The sequence below is a fragment of the Hippoglossus stenolepis genome, chromosome 18 (genome assembly GCF_022539355.2).
Source record: "Hippoglossus stenolepis isolate QCI-W04-F060 chromosome 18, HSTE1.2, whole genome shotgun sequence".
Classification (NCBI taxonomy): domain Eukaryota; kingdom Metazoa; phylum Chordata; class Actinopteri; order Pleuronectiformes; family Pleuronectidae; genus Hippoglossus; species Hippoglossus stenolepis.
In genome coordinates this window covers 13673209-13694717 of record NC_061500.1, presented here as the reverse complement: position 1 = coordinate 13694717, position 21509 = coordinate 13673209, and the positions used below count along the sequence as shown (strand labels likewise).

The 21509-nt window shown below is 42.8% G+C and overlaps 1 protein-coding gene across 2 annotated transcripts; it reads right to left on the bottom strand.

Moving 5' to 3' along the window:
- Nucleotides 1-21237, bottom strand: camsap1a (calmodulin regulated spectrin-associated protein 1a). 2 transcript variants are annotated; one of them, XM_035141574.2, is made up of 19 exons: nucleotides 20894-21237; nucleotides 20177-20388; nucleotides 12065-12327; nucleotides 10485-10646; nucleotides 10318-10398; nucleotides 9572-9604; nucleotides 8130-8271; nucleotides 7757-7896; nucleotides 7568-7664; nucleotides 7352-7478; nucleotides 6950-7035; nucleotides 6541-6625; nucleotides 4087-6445; nucleotides 3832-3968; nucleotides 3501-3724; nucleotides 2733-2820; nucleotides 2511-2632; nucleotides 1792-1910; nucleotides 1-1633 (listed from the first exon to the last, which is right to left on the bottom strand). In XM_035141574.2, the coding sequence occupies exons 2-19, from the start codon at nucleotides 20385-20387 to the stop codon at nucleotides 1343-1345; spliced, it is 4767 nt and encodes a 1588-aa protein (XP_034997465.2). In that variant the 5' UTR covers nucleotide 20388; nucleotides 20894-21237; the 3' UTR covers nucleotides 1-1342. The 2 variants fall into 2 exon arrangements, with proteins under 2 accessions (XP_034997465.2, XP_047200541.1); XM_047344585.1 differs by lacking the exon at nucleotides 9572-9604.
- Between the last annotated feature and the right edge of the window lie 272 nt (nucleotides 21238-21509).

The following is a 21509-nucleotide window of genomic DNA, read 5'->3' as shown; positions in this document are numbered from 1 at the left end:
TTTAGCAAGAAAACATACCTAGTTGCACTTTATTATATTTCTTCAAAATAAATAAACAACATAACACAATGAAATAAGTCTGATAACGTCTCTGATAACGTTGCCTGTGACAGAATAAACCTCAAAATAGTGCCTGCTTTTTAGTAAACATAACTTGTACATAAAGTACAAAAAATACTACTCAAAAATGTACAAATGCAGCAAACAAATATCAAGTATTGTGCAATTCCTCCCCCCAACATTATACCAGCCGCTGACAGTCATCACAGGGATATTACTAGTGTACAATGCCAGAAGCTACATTGAAATATAATGCTCACCAGAATCCTGTGAGCTGTTAATGAGCAGCGAACGGCTCAGTGGCATAGCTCAGATCATTTTGGTTCAGCAATACGAGCCAGTCAGGGATCTCAGATGACTCGTATGGGTACGGATATATAATGCACTACTGATGAAGTATAATGCACTGAGTCTCCAAAGCGCTTCCTGTGTGGAATAAATACTGGTAAAATATACCCTCCTTTCGAAAGACGTAATCTCTCCTCCACAAAAACGTAACAGCAGGTCCCGAACAGAAACATAAATTGTCTTGTTGCTTTGCCCCATTGTTCCGTTTCATGACAGTTTTAAAGCATAAATAAGAGTAAACATTCAGAGATGGATGCACAGGTGTCATCGCTTTCAGCTCCCCCCCCCCCACTTCCCTAACACAAATACTCGCACACTTCCTCAAACACACTAAAATAGAAAACAACACTGGACGTGACCACTCACTAACATCCATCCCATACTTACATAGAAAAGTTTCTTTACTTTCAGAAAAGCATTGACCAGTAGAAGTTACTGGTGAATAAACAGGAGCTCTGTATGTCGAGCCTGGATTCATAATAATCACAGCTGAAGGTGTAAATTTTTTGCCGAGCTGAAATAGCAAACGTTACGGTATATAGTATCGAGTGGTTGTTCACCACTGCCTGTCTGTAGTCGTACTTGTTATTAGTGTGTGTCAGCTTTTGCCAGTAGTATTCAGTAGTATTCAACTCCAGGGTCCATTTCCTCTTCGCTGCTACATAAGAATCCATCATGAACGGTGCCTAGTCACTGTAGGACGTCCCAACAAATCAAATCAGTGTGACATGCAGGAGAAAACGCAAAAAAAATTTAAAAATAAGAATAAAGGACTGCATTCAATTGTCAGGTGGTTCACCCTCTTGCACTGCCACACACTGACATCTACGCCCTCGATCTAACATGATCGCATGTCAATCATCTCCAGGATTATTGGGTCCTGCCCAACACATGTAAATAAACAGAAACTGGAAATCAGGGTTTCTTTTCCCTCTCACTTCCTCCGTGCGCTCCCTGGTCTCTTGACCTGCCAGAGGTGGTTGTGGATAGTCAGAGCGTCCACGCTGACCGACACGCTCTTGGTGGGGATGGCAGTGAACTGCTTGCGGTCAGAGCTGTATTTATAGACCTTGTCAATCATTTTCCGGGTAATGTTGCGCGGCCCGGTGCCCGTGAACTTGACGATCTCCTCCGTGTCTGGGGAGTATGAGTAAATGGCGCGGAACTGGCACCCGCCGTCACGGAAGAGGATGATCAGGTGGTTGGCATCGCACTTTTCAAGCTCCTGTGAAACAGACATAAGACAGAATTCAACACATCGCATCGAACAGGAAGAGAAATGTTACTGTGAGAATAATAGATAAAAAAAAATACAAACTTTCTCTACAAATGACACAAAGTTTACTAATAGCTATAACTTCAACTTCAAGTGATGACACTGACCTCCAGAATAACATTCTTCTGGCCCTCATTAACCTTTCCAGCCAGGCAGCAGTGAGCGATGGCATTGATGATGATTGGCTTGTTGGACTTAGAGCTCGGCTCCTTGAAGAGTTTAGGACCTTTTACAAACAAAAGAGAGAGAAATGTCTTAAAGTCAGTGTGTAGGTGTTGAAAGGAATTGTTTAGGAAATACATCGAGCGAGATTTGAAGATTGATACCACATATCCCATATCTGTAAATTAAGTATGGGGCTAGAGCTTAGCTATCTTAGATGAGCATAAAGTCTGGAAGCTGGGTTGGATGCAGCAACCACTTGGACTGAATCTAAATGTGCTTCATGCATAACCTAAAACTCAAAGGACATTACTTTACGTATGACAAATGTCTGCAAGTCCAGAGGGCTCAGCACTAGTAGCCTGTTAGCGTCGTTGATAAGACAAAGGTCCAGGTGGCCAGAAAAGGTTCCAGGGCATATCCCATCCTAAAACTTTACTCTGATTGGCTGATGGCTCTGATTTCATATTTACAGATTTGATCAGCCAATAACGGTGTCAAACTTTTCATCTACCTCTCAGCAAAAAAAAAAGGAAAAAACACATTTCCCCAAAATGATCAAAAATATGTTTTGTCTTTAACTTTGTCTTGAGATTTTTATGCTCAAATAATTGCTAGGTGATAGTAACAATAAATGAAAAGCTTTTTCTACATCTCTGCTCACCGTTGTACTCTGTGGACATGATGGAAGAGGCGATGGAGCCGTTCTCCCAGTCCCTCTCCATGTTCCTGCTGGATGCTCTGCTCAGCATCGGGAATGACTCCACAGAGCAAACAGAAGCAGCCCTGAAGCACAAACATACAGGTCAATCAAATTACTAGTATGATAGGCAGACTGGACGAGTCTATCATCTCGGGACTTTACACACAACTTGGGAATCCTCACCTCTGCGGCTCTGCCCCTCCCGATATGACACTGTCTGTCTCTGTCGCCAAAGAGAGCGTCGATCCTCGATGACTGCAGCTCAGATCGACTGAAATTGACAGATGGACTTAGTGCCTAATTGTTGTTTGCCCGATCCCCCCACTGTTCTATTTCCATATGCAAGCAGGAACCCAAATAAATAATGTAACGTTACTCTAAATACTAACAGCCTACAACCCCATGATTCAAACAAGGGACAGAAATCTGCTTAAAAGACAAGTGGATCACAATTCGTTCTGAACCAGGTACTGTATAAAGTCTGATCTTTTCTAGTCCAGGGATTTTATGGGATGTGTTTGTCTCATATCACATCATGCAGAGCAGGTTAGAAGGTTCACCTCCCCTGCAGCCTGCTGCTGAGCCCTGGGCTTTGATCAACATGGACACCTTCAGAGAATTACCTGCACAACACACGTACACACTCAGAGCTTGACAACATTTACACGAGTGAGGTTAACTGAAAAGACTGTATTGAAAGATGGACGACGCTTCTCCACCTGCCATTTAACCCCATTTTTATAACAAATAACAAATTAAAACATAGTGGTGGCAAGGGGTTTATGACCTATACAGCAGCCAGTCACTAGGTGGCAATCAAGATGACATAACTTGACTTTTGGGGAGCTGTCATGTCGTCCAACTTTATATATAGTCTATGTTGTACACAAACAACATGACAACAAGACAACATGGACAACACTAGACAAAACATATATGCTGTTCAAGTACCTAGGGTGTCCTTATGTGTGGTGTATCCTTTGGAGAGGCTGTTATACTCTTCACGGTGGAGGGATTTCGGTCTGTTCCTGCGGGACTTAATCCGCGGACGAGGCTTGACCTGACCCTGCTCTTCCACCAGTGATTCCTGCTTCCTCTGCAGGTATTCTTGTTTAATTAGCTCTCGCCGCGCCTTCTCTTCGTCCTTACGCACACGGTCCTCTTCCGCCTTACGCCTTGAAGAGCAGGATGGAGAGTTGAACACAATCCGAATTTCACTGCCTGACACACACAAACCTTTAACCTTATAATTATTGTGTGAGTGTGTGAAAAGAAAAAGTACCGTGTCTCATCACGTTTGAGCTCACTGTCGGCTTCTTGTTGTAGTTTGCGTAGTCTGGTCTCTTCAGCTTTGCGCTGCTGTCTGAGGAGGAAGGCAGCACGACGTTTTGCCATTTCATCTTCTGCCTTCTCCTCATCCTGGTAGATAAATTACATTTATTCACTTACTCACTGTGTTTCTCAGACGGTACTCTCCATGTCATTGATGTACTCTTGATGATGCCAAATCACAAAATGCTAAACATCTCAATTTTACCTTAAAGAAGAAGCCCAGCCCATTCTTCTGCTCGCCCTCTGCTGTGCAGTCTGTACCATCTGGATTGCCATCCACCAGTGAATCCTTAAACTCAAACAGGTCGACCTCAATCAGTTGACCTTTGACCCTGGTACTCTCATCTCCAGCCAAAGCCTCTTTTCCTGAGTTGTCAGCTTCTTCTGGATCTGCCGCCTGTGAGGCAGATACAGTTGTACTGGAGATGACTGGTGGGTCCGGTGACTGGGGTTGTTCTTGGAAGCGCCCGAATCCTTCTGCAGCTAAGCCATGGACTCTGAAGGTGCTCTTTCTCTGAATGTTTCTCTCTAACCTGGAGCTCTCCATAGAAGCCACTGTCCCCTGGTCTCCACATGGACTTTCACTAGGAGAGGGAGTGCACTCTGGGGAGTCAGTATTAGAAGCCACTATAGAGGCCAGCTTGCTGTTCTCTTTATTCTGTTTTCTCTCCAAGGCTTTGCTGCGTTGGCTGGAACTAAGCTTGGGAGGTCGGCTTACAGGAAGAGAATTGCTGCCACCGATATCTACAAAGTGGACTGCAAAAGATTTGGACTCTGAGGTAGAGGTGGTGGATGGTGTTGGTGTCGTTGTGGGGGTTGGGCTAGCTACAGATTCTACTCGTTCTGGAGGTGAGGCCACACTGTGCTTCATCAGCAGGTCCTGCTGTAAGGAGAGCTGCATCATCTGCTGCTGAATGGAACTAATAGCGTCATTGAGAAGATCTATGGAGCGGGAATACTCAGGGCAGCCGGGATCAGCCCCATTATTTTGAGACAGGGTGCTCAGTTTGTTGACTCTGTTCATGTGTGCTCCCTCTTGATGGCCCATCTTTGCTTGGACCTTCAGCGTATCCAGACAGGAGTCATCCCTGCTGGACAGTGACTTCATTTTATTCCTATCAGCAGCTGTTTCAGATTCCTGGGAGTGTTTCAGCGGCAAAGGAAGTGTCTCACTCTTGCCTCCACCCTTTTTTACGATGTTCAAGAAAGCAGCTTTCCCTAGCTTTAGTCTCTGCCGTGCTGACAGGGTCTCCATCTTCTTCTTCTGATATTCTATTGCACGTCTTTGTTCTTCTAGCTGCATGTGAAGTTGCAGCAGTTCTGAAGGCACTACTGGGAGGCTCCCCATCATATTATTCCCCAACACAGAACCAGGCTCCTTCCCAAGCCAACTGGAGGTGGGGTCAGTCTTCAGTTGCCATGGAGGACAGGGGTTGTTCTCAGAGCCATCAGGTGTGGTCTTCTGGGAGCTACTGGTACTTGAAAATCCATCCCGGAGGCCAAGTTTAAGGAGCTTTCTCTCTGCGAAGCTGGTCATCTTGACACTGGCGCTGCCCGAAGCGCTGCAGCTGCTTGCCCAGGATACGGTGCTGAGGCAAGGGCTTGAGCGTCCACTGCCGCCTTCCTTATCGTCCCGCTCACTCACCTTCAAGTCTTCTCTCAGCTTGGCTGACTCGCCCTCACCGAACTCACACACCTCCCCCTCCTGTAAATATTTCCCCTTTCCTCTCTTCATCACTTCTCTAGTTTGCTCTATCTGATCGTCCTCCTCCTCGTCTTCCTCAAGGTCTGCAATGTCTGAGTCAGAGTCGTATCCCACCTCAAGTGTGCTGGAGAAAGAGCTGTGGTGCTCCGGCGACAAATGAAGGAAAAAGCCTGGGGACAGTTGTTTTCCAGGCGGAGAATTGCCTAATGAACCCTCAGTGGGCGGCCTGAGGCAGGTAGGCACTGACTCTGCAACAGGTAAGGGTGTAAAGGTACTTCTATTAGACTCAGCCACAGGGGATATTCTCTGTGAGGTTTTCGGGACAATGGTGGGCGCTTTCCTTGCAGCCACTGCTCTACAGCGACTCTCCCCACTTTCTTCCTGCTTGTTCAGGCTGATGCTCTTCTCTTTGGCTGGCTTGGGGATGGCAGGCATCAGAGGCTCCAGATAGTAGCCGTCTGCCTGATGGTCCGAAGTAAAACAACCAGTGTCAAGGCGAGGAGAGCAATGAGGGTTCGAAACCCTTGAGGTGGAGGTTGCATCCTGGATTTCTAGCTCATCTTGTTCCATGTCACTCCCAAGCCGATGTCGAGAAAATGCATAGGGGTGGATCACAGCAACAAGTTCCTCCTCTTCTATTTCCTCCTCTTCGTCTTCTATGCGTATGTGACTCAGAAGGCTCTGACCACTGAGTCTGTGGTGAGACAGACGAGGACCTGACCCCAGCATGTGTTTCGGGGTAATACTCATGATGTTCGAGGCCAAGCTGTCTTTGCTGATGGATCGAGCGAGGCTGATACTGTCGGCGTCGTCCTCCATGGGATAATGCAGGGCATAGGGCACTGGCTGCGATAAAGGCCTGGACAGGAACAGAGGAAGGAATACAAATTAGATGAGCTAAGTGTAATGAATCATGGAAACAGAAACTGTAAAGGCTGTAATCCCGCTGCTCACCTCTGCCTCCTCTCTTGCCAGGCCAATACTGAGCCCTGGTGCGGCCCATCTGCACGAGCCATAGAGGTGGACCTATTTCTCAGCACTGAACAAAGAAAATATGATCCATATCAGAAAAGGGAATTCTCAAACATGCAACATTTGAAGTTGCAACTCCTTAGACAGAATATTAAAAAATGATTTTACAGTTTACAGTTACAATTCAAAATATTCCAGTTAAATGCTTTAGTTAACAAGTCGGAGGTGATCTAAGAAAGATACAAGAACACACGTCACATTAGGTACATTAACGTCACCTACAATAAACAATCCCATTGTTTATTCTTTCCTCTCCCTTTTCTCTGCTTGAAGAACTTTCTTTGTGACTTAAAGGATCTGACTCTGCACAGAGTAAGTATTTTTTTATTACCTGAAGTGCTCTCCTCAAGCACCTTCTGTTGTCTCTGTCTCAAGGGCAGTAAACATTGAGAGGAGCTTGATGTGCTTGGTATAGAGCTGTAAGAAAAAGACAGATGTTTGAATTTAAAGATTAAATTAGGTTTGAATTGAAAAAATGATGATATAGTGAAAGCTTTTCTGAAAATATTACTCTAGTGGTATGTAACCAGTATAACAATTGAACCGTGGTTTCACAATTAAAATATATGGGAAGATGCTACGATAAGTGCACTTAGTTTTTGTCATATTCATACATGAGATCTTTCTCAGAACTGTAATGTGAAAAACAACTACAGTATATGAATTGGTAAACCTGTAGGTTGAAAGTAAAACTCTCTGTGTGTTGTTACAGGCAACAGTTACTGTGTAATACCTGAGGTCAGAGCTCTGGGGCATGGTCAAGACATCAGCGGAGTTTGATGACGTCAGGAAACTTCGTTTTGTGACGTTGGAGATGGGCGTATGGGATCGAGAAGCTTTAGGCTGGAGCAACAATCTCACTAGGAAAATTGTAGAAGAGATATGAAACCATTACGGGTGACCATAGTGTTTACGAAAGGAAAAGTGTATTTTTGTGGGTGTGTTTTACCGTCTCTGATTTCGTGAAGGTCCCTGGGCTGTACAAAGTCTGGCCTCACGCTCTCAAACCACCAGAACAGCTCAGCAATAAAGACCATCATGTTATTCTGTCAGGAACCAGATCAATGGGACAATAGGACAGTGTCATTGGAGCCTGTTTTTAAAGTATTTTCCGTCTGTAAAGTGTTTTTGAGCTCACCTTCAGGACCGGTGGAGAATACAACATGTCTTCGGGCTTCAGGTAGAAGCATTTGCTCAGGTACTCGTTAGAAAACTCCCTCAGTAACTCAATGTTGTACATGCTGTCTGCTATGGAGGGAACCTCCTTCAGACAGATATCTGCACAGAACAGGATAACAATGGTCATTACTATCAGGGTAATACTGCATAGGGTAATAGTAGTAGGCAGATCAAGAGCTTTTTTAACCCGTTTCTTGTGAAAATCAAATTCTTTCTCTTGGCAAGAGAACATACAAATATATTTCCCAAAACGTCAGACTGGCAAACAAATCATACAACCTTAGGAAACTATCTTTTTCTTCAGTGGATTCAGTCGCCCTGTGTTACCATACCTTCCAGTCTGATGAGTTCAGGGCAATAGAAGTGGATCACAGCCAGCAGAGCTGTTCCGTCACACACGTCCTTCAACAAGTCGTCCAGCAGGGGGAAGTGCTGAAGTGTCCGACCTGACAGGTGATCTCTGCGGTATCGCACCTACACAGCAAGAGAGAGCCCGACTTTACATATAGTACACAAATTCATAAGATCATAACACTGAGTCACATGCTCACTTGTCACACACACACACACACACCATTTCTCATATAATATTTGGAAATATCACTTTCCATATGACTTATTATTCTCAATGTCATTATTCTCATTGAGCGGCTCTCTGTAAAAGTTTTTGATGATATTTAAATATCTGTATCAGATTGTGTCAGATGTTGCAAACCTCATGTCGTACATTGATAATGTTTGTGTGTCACTCAACTGGCAACAATGTTTATCACTTTCACGTATTATAATCAAACAACACAAAGTTCTTGTCTGATACAGAAGTCATTGTGTCCGAATACTGAGTCATAGATTCTGGTGACTTGGCCGTGAGACATGACAGACCACAGGTTCTTCAGGAAGTATGTCCCCGGGGCCCACTGTGCCATGCTGTGAGGTTTCCCAGATGTGTCCATTACTATACACTACAGAATAAAATGATCATTGTTGTGCCATGGTGCTAATTGTTGGGCATAGGCCTGATGTAATTATCAGGTTGATATTGTGTAGTGCAAACCAGATACAAGACTGAGATGGCTTTCATAGCTGGTGCATGTAATAAATGGTTCAAAATGCAAAAACAGTAGAGGTCAGGAATAAATAAAGGAAGGGGTCAATGGTTGGTACATTCCCACAGAAAAGAACTCCAAAGGCTCTGATACACACTGGACCAGAGCGTGCAATACAGGCTGGTGAGGGAAGAAAGAAAAGAGTGGGAGGAAGTTAATGAAATGAGAAGAGCCGGGACCGGTTGAATGGATTTGAGCAATTTTAACACTTGGCTCCACACACGTTGCGTGATGGTGACAGTGAGTTCAAGTGCCAGGTAGCTTTTCGCGGTGGACAGCAGAAAAAGTGTTGAAAGGAACAGTGGATTGTGGATGTGTTTGAAGATGTTAGATGCAAAAGCTCACATGGAAATTGAAGGAATTACTAAAGGGTTTCATGCAAAGTAAAAACAAACACGCAGAGGAAAAAAGGGGTTGGGAGCTTGCTGTTTCTTCATTTGCCTCCATGGGGCACTGTGACATCTTCAATTTGTACATCACTGTCTTCTCTGTAAAATTGGTTTTGATTCATGTCTGTGTTTTGCTATCTGACAAATTAGTCATTAGTTTTTAAGGCTCCTCTGTTCTATCTGATCAGACACGCATACACACACACACACAAGTAGACACACACACCCCATACAGCCACGCATACATTCACACAAGAGATCGCTAGCAGTTGCACTTACTGGTACAAGCTTCCAGTACCATTTGGAGGGAGACTAGAGACAGGAAGGAATAGAATTTAGGTGGGAGACACAAACAGGGACAGCAGCAGACAAGGGTGAGAAACAGAGACAAGGAATCAGATTATCCCCTGTTACCATGGGGACAGATCTGATCTTAACAACTAGAGAGGGTTAGACAAGTGTTAAGAATATTTAGTGAGCAGGCAAATGAGGAGACTGGAGGTGTTTGTGCATTTTGTAATTGATGGTTCAAGTAAGATTTCGTGGCAATACCATACTTCCTGATAAAATACCCCAATGACCTCAAATTAAGGCGGCAGAAGTTCCAGAATTTAGAGAACGATCCTCGAAATGAAAGTAGAGATAGAAAATCCATTGAGTGAGTGGGCAGAGGCGCAGTGTCAGACTTTGAAAACCCCTGACATAGGGTGTCCACACTTGAGAGACAAGAAAATGTTTGAATCTGTTTTCAGAAGGTGAAACGAGGTGCCCATCACATCATAATCCATGGAATGTTCGGATTATAATGACAAAAAACTACATATCTGACAGCTAATGCACCCGGTGAGTAGAGGATGCTTGTGTATAAGACAGCCAGAGGAACAACAGACAAAGGCAACAACATTACTAAAGAAAGACAGTGTTCAACAAAGAGAATGCTTTAGAAAAAAGGGACAGAGAGGGACAAAGAGACAAAACAAAGAGAGTGTGAAACGAGGGGATAAAACGAGGCACACGGGTCTTACCTTCTGCTGACTCGACGACTCCAGCAGATGTTGCTTCATCTTCAGCTCTTTCTCTGTGATCTCCCTCATCTTTATGTTCACCTGAAGTGGCAGAGACACCGTGAGTCAACAACAAACAAAAGAATGAACAAATACTACCATGAAAACATCAATGTTTTGGTTTTTACCTTGTTGATCCAGAAGAGCATTGCGTCCTCCATATCAAAAGGGAGCTCCTTAGAGGCACTGAAGTTCGAGAAGCGCTTGACACTGGACACAACCTTCTCTATGCTGATCATCTCCACCATGTAGGCCATCATCAGGGCGTCAATGAGGTGGATGTGGGAGCTCTGGGAAAACACAGATTGTGGGTTATATTCTAATGTAATAACAGAAACCTAATTTTGGATTCCATGTCATTATAACCAACAAGTCACTTGAGAAGTGTCTCTAATGTGTATATCTGTATTAGAATCACTGCTCTGTTTATAGAAGAATATATTGCCTAAAATAATTGTGGTAAGGTAGTACTTTGCTCTGAGTTGCCATGGAAACAGGGCTGAATTTTGAGACTGAACAAGTGGAGGTCTAATAGAAAAATCCTTACCAGCCTACACATGATACAATTGCTGTCACTATTTAGTTTAACACACGCTGTTTCTGTTGCTTCGAAAAGGCCAGGGGTGAGCTACAGCTGTGTAAAATGACTGTGTGTGTTTTGCTGTACGCCCGACACATTGATTCCCTTTACTTCGCAATGATAGGCACACCCGGAATATCAACAACTCATTTCCAATCACTGTGAAAGAAGACAGTTGGACAGAAAGTCGATTCATAGGTTTTTAAAAATCGATTACATGTGACGATGACAGTCTGAGAGTCTCTTCAATGTCTCCTATTGAGCTTGATACAAAACTAAGTAGCCTGGAGCCAACTTTACACTCATTTATACTGTGAGGGACAAAGCGTCAGCCACTGCTTCTTGGGCAGGTAGTTGCCTTTTGTGTTTTAACACCTGTGGGATATGACTAATACGTTGAGACAGTGGGTTTACTGTATATTCATATGAACTGAGCCTTTGGTTCATTTTGCTTCATGAATATTTTAGATACACACTCTAAAACCTGCAAAACAGTCACATCCACCGATTAATTATGTATTTAAATACTCGTGGCTCACTAGGCATTTGGCTCTGGAAAGCAAAGTCACATTAACCTGTAATAAGGTGGTAAGAATGGGTTGTCAGTTCACAAGGTTTTTTTTTAAAAATGGGTTCAGGTTAATCTGAAATGAAATGCTGCAGAAGACTTCATACATACACAGATCCCGTTACCAACGAGGACGTGAGCAGTAGGGTTAATCTGCAAATGCCTTATTTATGATTAGACATTTTCAGAAAAACTGCATCTATTACTGTTTGAGCAATGTTCTCTAATCAGATATAAAACTGATCTATTAAGAGTTTGGGGGAAACGTATGAAAGCATGTATGACAGAAATGCCCCTGATTTAATGAAAGTGTGTACAAAAGCAGGCCATGAGGAAAAAATGCTCTCAGCGAAATGTCCATAGATAAATAAGGTTTAGAAAAGGAATTCAGATACAAAAGTATCATACCTAGAGTATCACAGAGTACCTCACTGTAAACACTGGCCATTAGATCCTGTTTCCTTGGTTAATGTGTAATGCACTCACTAATTTGCTATAATTATTACTTGTGCATAGGTTACGTGAATTTTGGAATATAACTAGACAAAAGATATATCCACCATCTTTAAGGGAGCAGAGCTGAGGTCCAGATCAGAAACAGGGGTGTTGTCAGCCTCCAGGACATAGAGGCCTTTCCTGGACAGGGCCTGGACGACAGACTGGTGGCTCTGGAGCGAGGCAGCCTGCTCAGCGTGCAGGATGAGCCCACACACGCGGCAGTACAGCTCTCCAGACAGCAGCAGGCGGATGATGGGGGGCTTGATATGTTCCTGCTCATACTGGTCGGTGTAGAAGGGGTTTCGCTGGTCTGCAGGGACGTTGTCTAGAAAGAGGAAAGATCATAAACATGTAGACCTAATGACATCTTTTTAAGCCTGGTTGATGAGACTGGGTTAGACAGTGAGTTGCTTTTCTATCTATAGTTCTATTAAGCCACAAATCACATCATGTGCATCCACACGCAAACATGTTCTGCACGTGTCCAGCAATGCATCACAATGTGACGTAACAGAGAAGCTCCCAGGACACAGACTGTGAAGGTATTAGACTGTCTAAGAAGAAACCAGCGCAGGAGGAAAGCGCTGAGACAAAGTCGACAGTTAAACAGTGTGCCAGGTAGCAATGAGGGCTGATAGGTGGACCTCAGGCCTGAAGCCAATGAGCTAACAGGACTTAGCTGGGATACTTAAGCTGATGGTGCTGTCCCAGCCTGCCTGGTGTTCATGGACACAGACATGGGGCAGCTATTTTTATATGAGTTGGACACGTTAATCCAGAGCTACGGTCTCAAGCACTCACGAAATCAAGCTTCCAGTGCTTTCAGGGAAGATTCAGACAGAAGGAAATACAGGGACTGGTGCATGAAAGAGTTATTGAGTGAGTTGGTTATGTACGTTTATGGTGAGGAACAAAAGAAAATAACGGGAAGTTCATGATTATTTCTTACATTAATTATCAATATTACCTAACTGAATTTGTATTTTTCCAGCCTGGGTTTTATTAGTACATTAGTACTTCTGTCTATCACACCAGCCATTTTACTGTCCACATGAATTGTAGTGTTATAGGCGCATGTCCTCTTAGTAAACATGTCTTAAAGGAGTAGATCGACATTTTCTGACCTTCTGGCTCTGGCAAGCAGAGTAGTATCGATCTTCTCATCTAACTCTCAGCACAAAGTGAATAAGCATTTTCCCAAAATGATGAACTGCTCCTTTGACAATAGAGCAATGCCGAATAGGCAGCCAGATCATTGCACACATCCATTAGATTGGGCTGAGCAGCTTTCTCAACCACGATAAAAACTTAGGTTGTGTACACACGCAGTTTTATACATAGATAGATAGATAACCTTTATTTAGACAGGGTATAAAACAATTGAGAGCAGAGCTCTCGTTTACAATGGTGCCCTGCATTTACATAAACAAGTAAAGATCAGAATACAGAGGAGTAAAAATGTCTTTAAAAAGGGATAAGATAGCCACATCAAGAAAACCAGGAGCATTCATCAACTAAAACTTCCTTTACCAAAAACCTAAACTGTTCTAAGGTTTAAAAAAACAATCTAGTCTAATTGAGTCCTGAAGTTTATTCCAAGTATGAGGAGCGTGGTATCTGAATGCAGTTTTACCAAATAATATGCCCAAGAAAGTTGCCCTCTTATATGGATCTGCAGCAAATTTTGATGGGTTCTTCCCTCACCCAGTGTACTGTATCCTTCCACCAAGTTTTGTGGAAAGCTGTCCTGTTGTTTTTGTGTTACCTTGCTTACAAACAGACAAACAGACAAACATACAAACCAACAGGGGTGGAAACACAACGTGACTGGCAGAGGTCGTGACAATGAGTCAGATCAAAACTGGGAAAACAAGAAAAGCTGGTGATCAATGATTCGTGCATCAATATTTAACGACCCTAAAAGCATTAAAGCTGACGTGCGGTAACCACAACATTCAATGTCATGATGACTAAGATAAAAAAACATAAAATAAATGATTAGTGGAAAACCGCCACGCTCTCACTCTCACACACGGGGCAGGTTCAGATTAGTACAGCACACTGTGAAGACCTCAGATGTGTCTTTCACATCAGACTGTGAACCTACAGTGTCTATCTCACTCTCTGTTGCTGCCATATGTTCATGAATCCCAGATCATGTGAGAAATACTTCACATATCCACCCTCCACCGCTCTCTTCTCAATTGTGTTTCTCTCCACAAAAACAAATCTCACAAGTCCCCCACCAGCCCCTTTCTTAACACAACACTCTTCACCCTGACACTTCCTCAGTCTCAGCTGTCCCACAGTGTCCCCTCTTCCTCCCTGGTTGCCGTGGAGACGGTGGCGGGGAATGCCAGCTTGGCCGGAGGTGGGGGCTGGGTTGCTGTCCCATTTCATTACAGAGGCCTGCTCATTGGGTCGTTGTATGGTCCCTGACATCAGGAGGTGGTTGTGTGTGTGTGTGGTGGAGAACTGCAGAGGGGGGAGGCTGGAGGTCCTCTGTAATCCCAGTTTATAGTACTCCTTAGATATTTATTATCCACCTGATCCAAGCGTTAAAGCCCACCCTGGTGTACATGTGGGGAAATCAAGAGGAGGGGTTTGGAGAAAGCTATTGTTCCTATTCTTTTGGACACGAGGTCAGATAGATCAGCAGGGATCTTGCTGACAGTCAGGGAAGGGCTGTCAGACTCTGGGCATTGCTGGGGAAAGACACAACCATTCTCTCCAGTAAGAAGGCTTAATGGAGAATCCTGCAGAAGACAGTATGTTGAGAAAACACAGCCTTTAAGCTGATGAAGCCTGTGGTGACACTTGAAAGTCTGACCATGCAGAAATGTGTTAAGTCTCTTATGGAATCGCCCAGTTCTTCAGTATAGTACGGTTTGATTTGTGGCTCTTGACTGACCACACTATCTTTTATATCCACACACAATTAAAGAAGTTATTTTGAAATATTATTATTGCAAGTATTATTTACATCCTGCAATATAGCTGGAGCCAACATTAGCTAATTACAGATATATCTATATTGGTGTATACTCTATGTCGGTAAAAGGAAAACCGATTTTCCAAGATATGCTTGACACAGTTAGGATACAAAAATGTGTCCATTTGTATTAAAACTTTTTCAAACTTTAAAATGTTCTGCTCAATATATATCTTACAATTATTCTAAAACCATTTTAAAGTAATTTTCATTCAAAATATCTGTATACTTTGTGTTTCATCAACTAAAGATATAATTTAGACACAACTTTTATTACAACTAGTTTCCTTAAAGTCCTTATTTTTATTTGTTACATTTTTCTATTCAAAATGTCTCAAATGCAAACTTGAAAATATGAAAAACATGATTCCTCTCGTCAGAACCTAATGTTCTTAGTTTCTAGTAATAACATTTAGAAATCATTTCAATGCTTCCCCAAAGGCCATTCGTAAAACTGGCATGAGTCTAAACAACCAGGCTGTGTTGTGAACAAAGACTCGGCCTTTCGATCCAATCCCATTAAACACTTAAACATGTGACTGGCTCTGACTTTCACTCCAGCACACACAGACAAACAGAGTCCTCCCAGCACTGCCCTGTTGCTTGGTTTGCACTCTAATCTAATAAGAGTGTTTTGGTTCTTCTGACCTTCACACTGACACTCTCCACTACAATGGGAGATACTGTTTTCAACTCTGGACTAATATATCCCAGGTAGTTAGCGGTAATGCAGTTTCACAACCTGCAGTATACAACCAAAATATTTAGATCCTGCCCAAAACCAAAAGTCCATGTTTGCTTTGGCACTGCATCATTGTGGTTATAACACAGAGTAAGCCAGCTTTAGCCTAAGTAGGATGCACCAGTCAGATACACCTGATGCGTACTGGCGTCAACAACTTAGTAAGTGGTATGAACGGGTATTGGCCAAGAAAATGCACCGTCACTGTATCGTCAGGATCAAATGATGTGTTTACGTTATCCGTTAGTACATTCGCTTTACTGTGGTAGAGCGGCAGATAATCCTGAAATCCCTGGCGTCATGTTTAGCCACATAAAAATGAGTGCAATAACTTCTCTGCAGTGAAGTACCCAGATTTTAAAGAAACATTTCAAAAGCATTTTTGATGACACACAGGCAGAAGTCACACACCACCGGGCCATCACCGAGCTATAAGAACAAGCTAGCTCAACATTTTCAGTATACGGACATCATGGCAGATTGTTTTCAATATATGAGCTCTTAGCTTCGAGGGGTTACGGTTCTTCCAGTACCCTTGACAGCCACAAATCATTTAATGCACCAGCTACCTGTAATGATTTTTTTCTTTTGGCTGCAGAGGCCACTGTTGCCGCTGCTCAAAAATAGCCACATAGTCTATCTACAAATCCCGGGAAAAGATGGACTGGAACAGGTACTCTGTATCAGCAGATATCCTGAGTTGAGGTATCGAAATTGGTAGGGATAGATAAAAAGCTGGATCTACAGCTGAAACAATTAGTCATTCAATACTATTGCAATAACAGATTTATTGTTTTGGTGATTTTTCAAGCAAAAATAACAAAATTCTCAACTGTGGGGATTTCCTTCTTTGCTTTTGTGTTGTCGTAAGTGATAGTAAACTGAACATCATTTGGTGTTGTTGCCTAGAAGCAATGTGAGAATGAAACTGTAACTGACAAAGATAATTGACAGATTAACCTATAATCATAACAGCCATTAGCTGGAGTCCTATTTGGTTGATTATAGTCATCAGGAAATAATACTGCGGAAACGAATGATTTAATGAAAAAATGTGTAATTTCGGCAACATTACATCTGAAGTAATTTGTCATTTAATCAATTAATCATTCAACTGGGGGTTAATCAGCAACTTCTCTGATAAACAAAAGTCTATTTTAAGATTTAACATTTCTTTCTTTCCACTTAGTTGCTTTTCTTTATTCATCCTAAACTAAAACCCTTTGGGTTTGGGACTATTGGTTGAACAAAACAAGCAATATGAGGTTGCCAAGCTTTGACAAATTGTGATGAACATTTTTCACTATTCTCTTACTTTTTGTGGGTCAATTAAGAAAGTAATTGGAAGATTAATAACAATAATGATATTGAATATAACTGCTAGTTACAGCTGTACACAACGTTAGCAGAAAAACATTTGACTCATCAATGACACGAACAAAGAAAAGTAGATTAGACTGATAATAAATGTCAAATCCTATTACATTGGGTTCTTTACTGTTCCTGGCACAGTGATGGCAGGAGGAGCCAATGAGATTATGGGAAGCAGGAAGCTTGATGGAGTAAAGGGTAATTGTTTGATGTTTATTATCGGTGTCTGATGTCTGTCCTAGAACATTACAGCGTCACAGAGAGGAACCAGCAGACAGTTCTCATGATATTTACAACACTGACACTGAGCATGAAAAGGTATCAGTTGCTTGCTCATGCTGATGTGGTGTAATACTGGTTGTCAGATTTTGGATATTTGAGAAGGTTTTGTCTTATATCTATTTGATATCTTTGTTTTTCTCTCTTGGCTTAGTTGCTATTTATCCCAGCACACATTACGAACTCTGAATTTCAGGATTTTGAACCAGTCCATTTCCTGAGTCATTGCCTGCAGCACAGGATATCTCACTGCAGTGATGGGAAGACTTAGAGTAGAGTTTATGTCTGGCTATGATGACAAAGGCTTTTCCTTTACTGAAGGACTTTCTCGCTGTGTCTCCTTCCAAATGTCTCATCATTATTGCTCATAATGATGGTAGAATCAGGGAGACCCCCAGGCCTGCATGAATAGCACAGCTGACATCCTGTTCACACTCCCCAAGGAGCAGTCAGGGAATGACACAAAAACCCACATTCAGTGAGTCCTTCCCAGACATTTCCTCACAGCCATTTCAATCATCATCAGCGATCATCACTATTGCTTTTCGTTTGATTATTCAGCGTCAGGCCTGGTGAAAATTTACGCATTCTGGAGTAATTAGAAACGGCCGTGGCAAAATGGCTCAACAGCGCCCCCTAAAACGCATCAATTCCGTCTGGTTTAACCGATCTTCACGAAATTTGGTGCAAACGTGTATCATGACCGGACGAAAAAAAAATGTTAGTGGCGAGGCGTCAAATTTCAACGTGTCGCCATGACACACGAAATTGCTGTAACTTCAGTGTACTTTGTTCAATGTCCCTTAAACTACATGTGTGTAACAACAGCCCCCAGAGGTTTCATCAGATCAACTTTAAATTCAGTGAGTGTCATCTTAACTCTATGGAGATTAAAATCACCAACATTCTCACCTATGGTCAAAGTCCCGGCCTGAACAGCTCCATATGTCAATGTGGACTCAGGGTCATAGTGCCACTGACTGATTCGCCATGAAACAGGGCGTTTTTTTTAACTCCACTGTGCATTGAATTAAAACCTATGATCAGACCACTGTACATTGTCCAATCTGCTCTCAAATTCACGCGTTTATCCTTCCCACGGATCGCAAAACGGGCGTGACGCAGAGATGTTTCACCCGATCCCTGTCCGCCCTCCCCCATGGCCAAATCAGGTCCAGAGTTCACAAGTGCTCAGGCCCAGACAGTGCTGCTTCACAGCCCTAGTTTTCAATGTTTTAGTAGAGCTCATCAGATCTGGCAAGCCCAGTGACCTGAGTATAAATGACGAAGCGATGTCGACCTAAGCCTTCGCTCACAACCACCGAGGTCTGGAGCGCTGCTATGCTCTTGAGATGTAAGCATCTTTTCCTTAGGAACTTTGCTTACCACACAACATTGCAGTTAAAAACTGAAACAACCTATGAATCCATCATTGTAAACAGTAAGATTGACGTCATATGAAGTGAGAACTGGAGGTGTAGATACAGTTAATAATTATTGTTTTTTTTATTAATACTGATATAAACCATATAATGACAACATCATCTCAAAATACCATTATTCATAGCTCCATTTATTGCATTCAACTTCATTATCTATTGAAATGTTATATTTATTAATAGCCGATGGTGACTGCAGGGATTCTTGCTATGTTTTAGTAGTGGTGGGCCATCTCGCCTTAAAAGAAAGTCTACTACATATATACACTCTAATAAAATAAAATATTCACTTTCATGAGACTAGAGCAGATGCACAATTTCACATGTGGCATATAGTTAATGAGTGTGGCTGTTGTCAAGACAGTCATCAGCTAACCACAATGATACAGAGGCCAGATATGTAAAGACCTGGGAGGTTTACGGAAACTGGGAACAGGACTAAAGCATTTCAGCTATGTTATACCACCGAATAATGATTCATTATCAATGATAAATTATCATTTATCAAATAACCTGCTAATTACTACTTTCTCTACTCATTCAAATACTGCAATGAACTGTTTTTTTCTGTATATATTGTTGTTTTATGTCCGATTTGTTGTTATGTCCAAAGGCACCAACCACACCAAGGCAATTTCCTGTATATGTAAATATACTTGGCAATAAAAAAATTCTGATTCTGATTCTGATTCTGAAAGGTTCTATTATTTCATTCAAAGCTGCAACAATTAGTCGAATAATTGATTTGTTGGTTGAGAGCAAATTAATCAGCAACTATTTTGATAACCAAATAATCTTTTTAAAAAATGTTCAAGAAGAAACTGCCTCTTAAATGAGAGTTTGATGATTTTTTTGTCATAGAGTAAACAGAGTATCTTTGATTTAATAATAATAATAAATACTGGGCATTTCTTTCACTGTTTTCTGACATTTATTGATCAAATGATTTATTGATTAATAGACAGAATGTTCTGAAGATTTGTCAATAATGGATATACTCATTAGTGGCAGCATTAATTTTGTCCTTGGCTAAACTCATCAGCTTCATGAATGTGTGTAGTTTTCTCTGCTCTCCAGGACACCAGGCCAGGAAATGGAATTTGAGTTTAATTAGCAGGATTTGTATTAAGTAAACTGTTCATGCAAATACAGTGCAGGGACTTGACTGCATAAATACAATTTGGCTTTAACACATGAAGCTGCTGATGTAGCTCAGTTCATGTACAGTAGACGGTTGCTCCAATACATGAAATAAAACAAATGAAACATATCATACTGTGACCACTAGGAAAGAAACAGGCCCCTTTCAGAGTCTCAATGGTGCAAGGTAAACATAGAGAGCAAGCCTTACCGATACCATAGGCTTTGGCAAACAACCAGCGGAGATTTGCTTCTATTTTGGCCCTGGAAGAGTCATAGAGCTCCAGTGGTACAATCTGAGCCTCCATGCCTCCTCGTCCTCCTCCTCCTCCACCTCCATCATCATCATCTGCTGCTGCGGCTGCTGCTGCTGCTGCCCTCCTCCAGGTGCTGTCCCTGCCAGCACTCACCTCCACATCCATCCTGCACAACGGAGGAGACACAGAAACATTAATGCCAGACCCAACCAGGGCCATGACATCACACAGTAGATATAAGAAGAACAACAAGCAGGGAAGGGGCCTGGCTCCCTGACAGACACCACCTGCTCTGCTGATCACAGAGAACACTGCACACAGAGGGGCTATCTGCATGGGTCCAACCTGCTGGTGCTGCAGGTGTCTCTACTGTCATTATTCATATTTTACTGCCATAAATCTATGCAGGTGCACTTTTGAATCACACCCTGGTGCAGTTATTAGCTGCTAGGCTGTTAATGCATTGCAAAAAGCAGATGTTTTCTATGAGAGCTAGCTAATTAAAGCTAACAATAACACCCATCTTTGCTAGCTGCTGCTGGTGGTGGTTATTTCCTCGCCTGCTCCGGTGGAGGGTGACCAGTGGATGGCCGGAGATGAACCGTGTGTGTGTTTGTGTTAGCTCTCTGACCCGCACACACACACACACACGATATTAGACAAAGACTCACCTCTACCAGCTCATGGAGTCCTGCCTCGAGGTGACTGCGATGTTAACACACCGACATACCGGCCCTGCGCTCCTCAGCTGACGGTGGAATAACGGAGGTGGAATAACGGAGGACTCCTCCCCGCCCCGGAGGCGCAAATCTCCGGCCTCGCAGGATAAACCCGCGGCTTGATGCGAGCTAATCCAATAATAATTACAAAATAACGTACAATCTCACTGGCAACCATCCGGGAAGTCCGTTCTCGAGGGAATGAACCATGTCCGGGTGGAGTGACACCGAGGCTGCCGCTGACAGAGGCCGAGGAGCAGCGGCTCTGACGGGCAGCGCTGTTTGTGGGAGCCTGTCTCTATGGGGACCAGGGTTATCCGTGTAGTGCACCTGTTCACCTGCCGAGGGCGCTGCGGAGGGAGCCCTGACACTGACACCGCTGTCTTCATCATATCACAATATATTATTAAGTGTTTAAATTATATTTTTTAATGATTCATCCACTGCGTATGATGATGGTCATCTACACTGACCTGAAGGAAGAGTCCAGAGATTTAATGTTGTGTGGTTAAACTTGGTCTGTGGACTCAACATCAGAGAAAAATCTAAAGTAACAGAGGCCAAGACA

Coding starts and splice junctions, on each gene's coding strand:
- camsap1a (XM_035141574.2), bottom strand. CDS start 20,387: ATGGATGTGGAGGTGAGTGCTGGCAGGGACAGCACCTGGAGGAGGGCA. Junction 7,897..8,129: donor TGAACTCATCAGACTGGAAG/GTATGGTAACAC, acceptor TGTTCTGTGCAG/ATATCTGTCTGAAGGAGGTT. Junction 2,633..2,732: donor GGAGGGGCAGAGCCGCAGAG/GTGAGGATTCCC, acceptor TTTGTGCTTCAG/GGCTGCTTCTGTTTGCTCTG.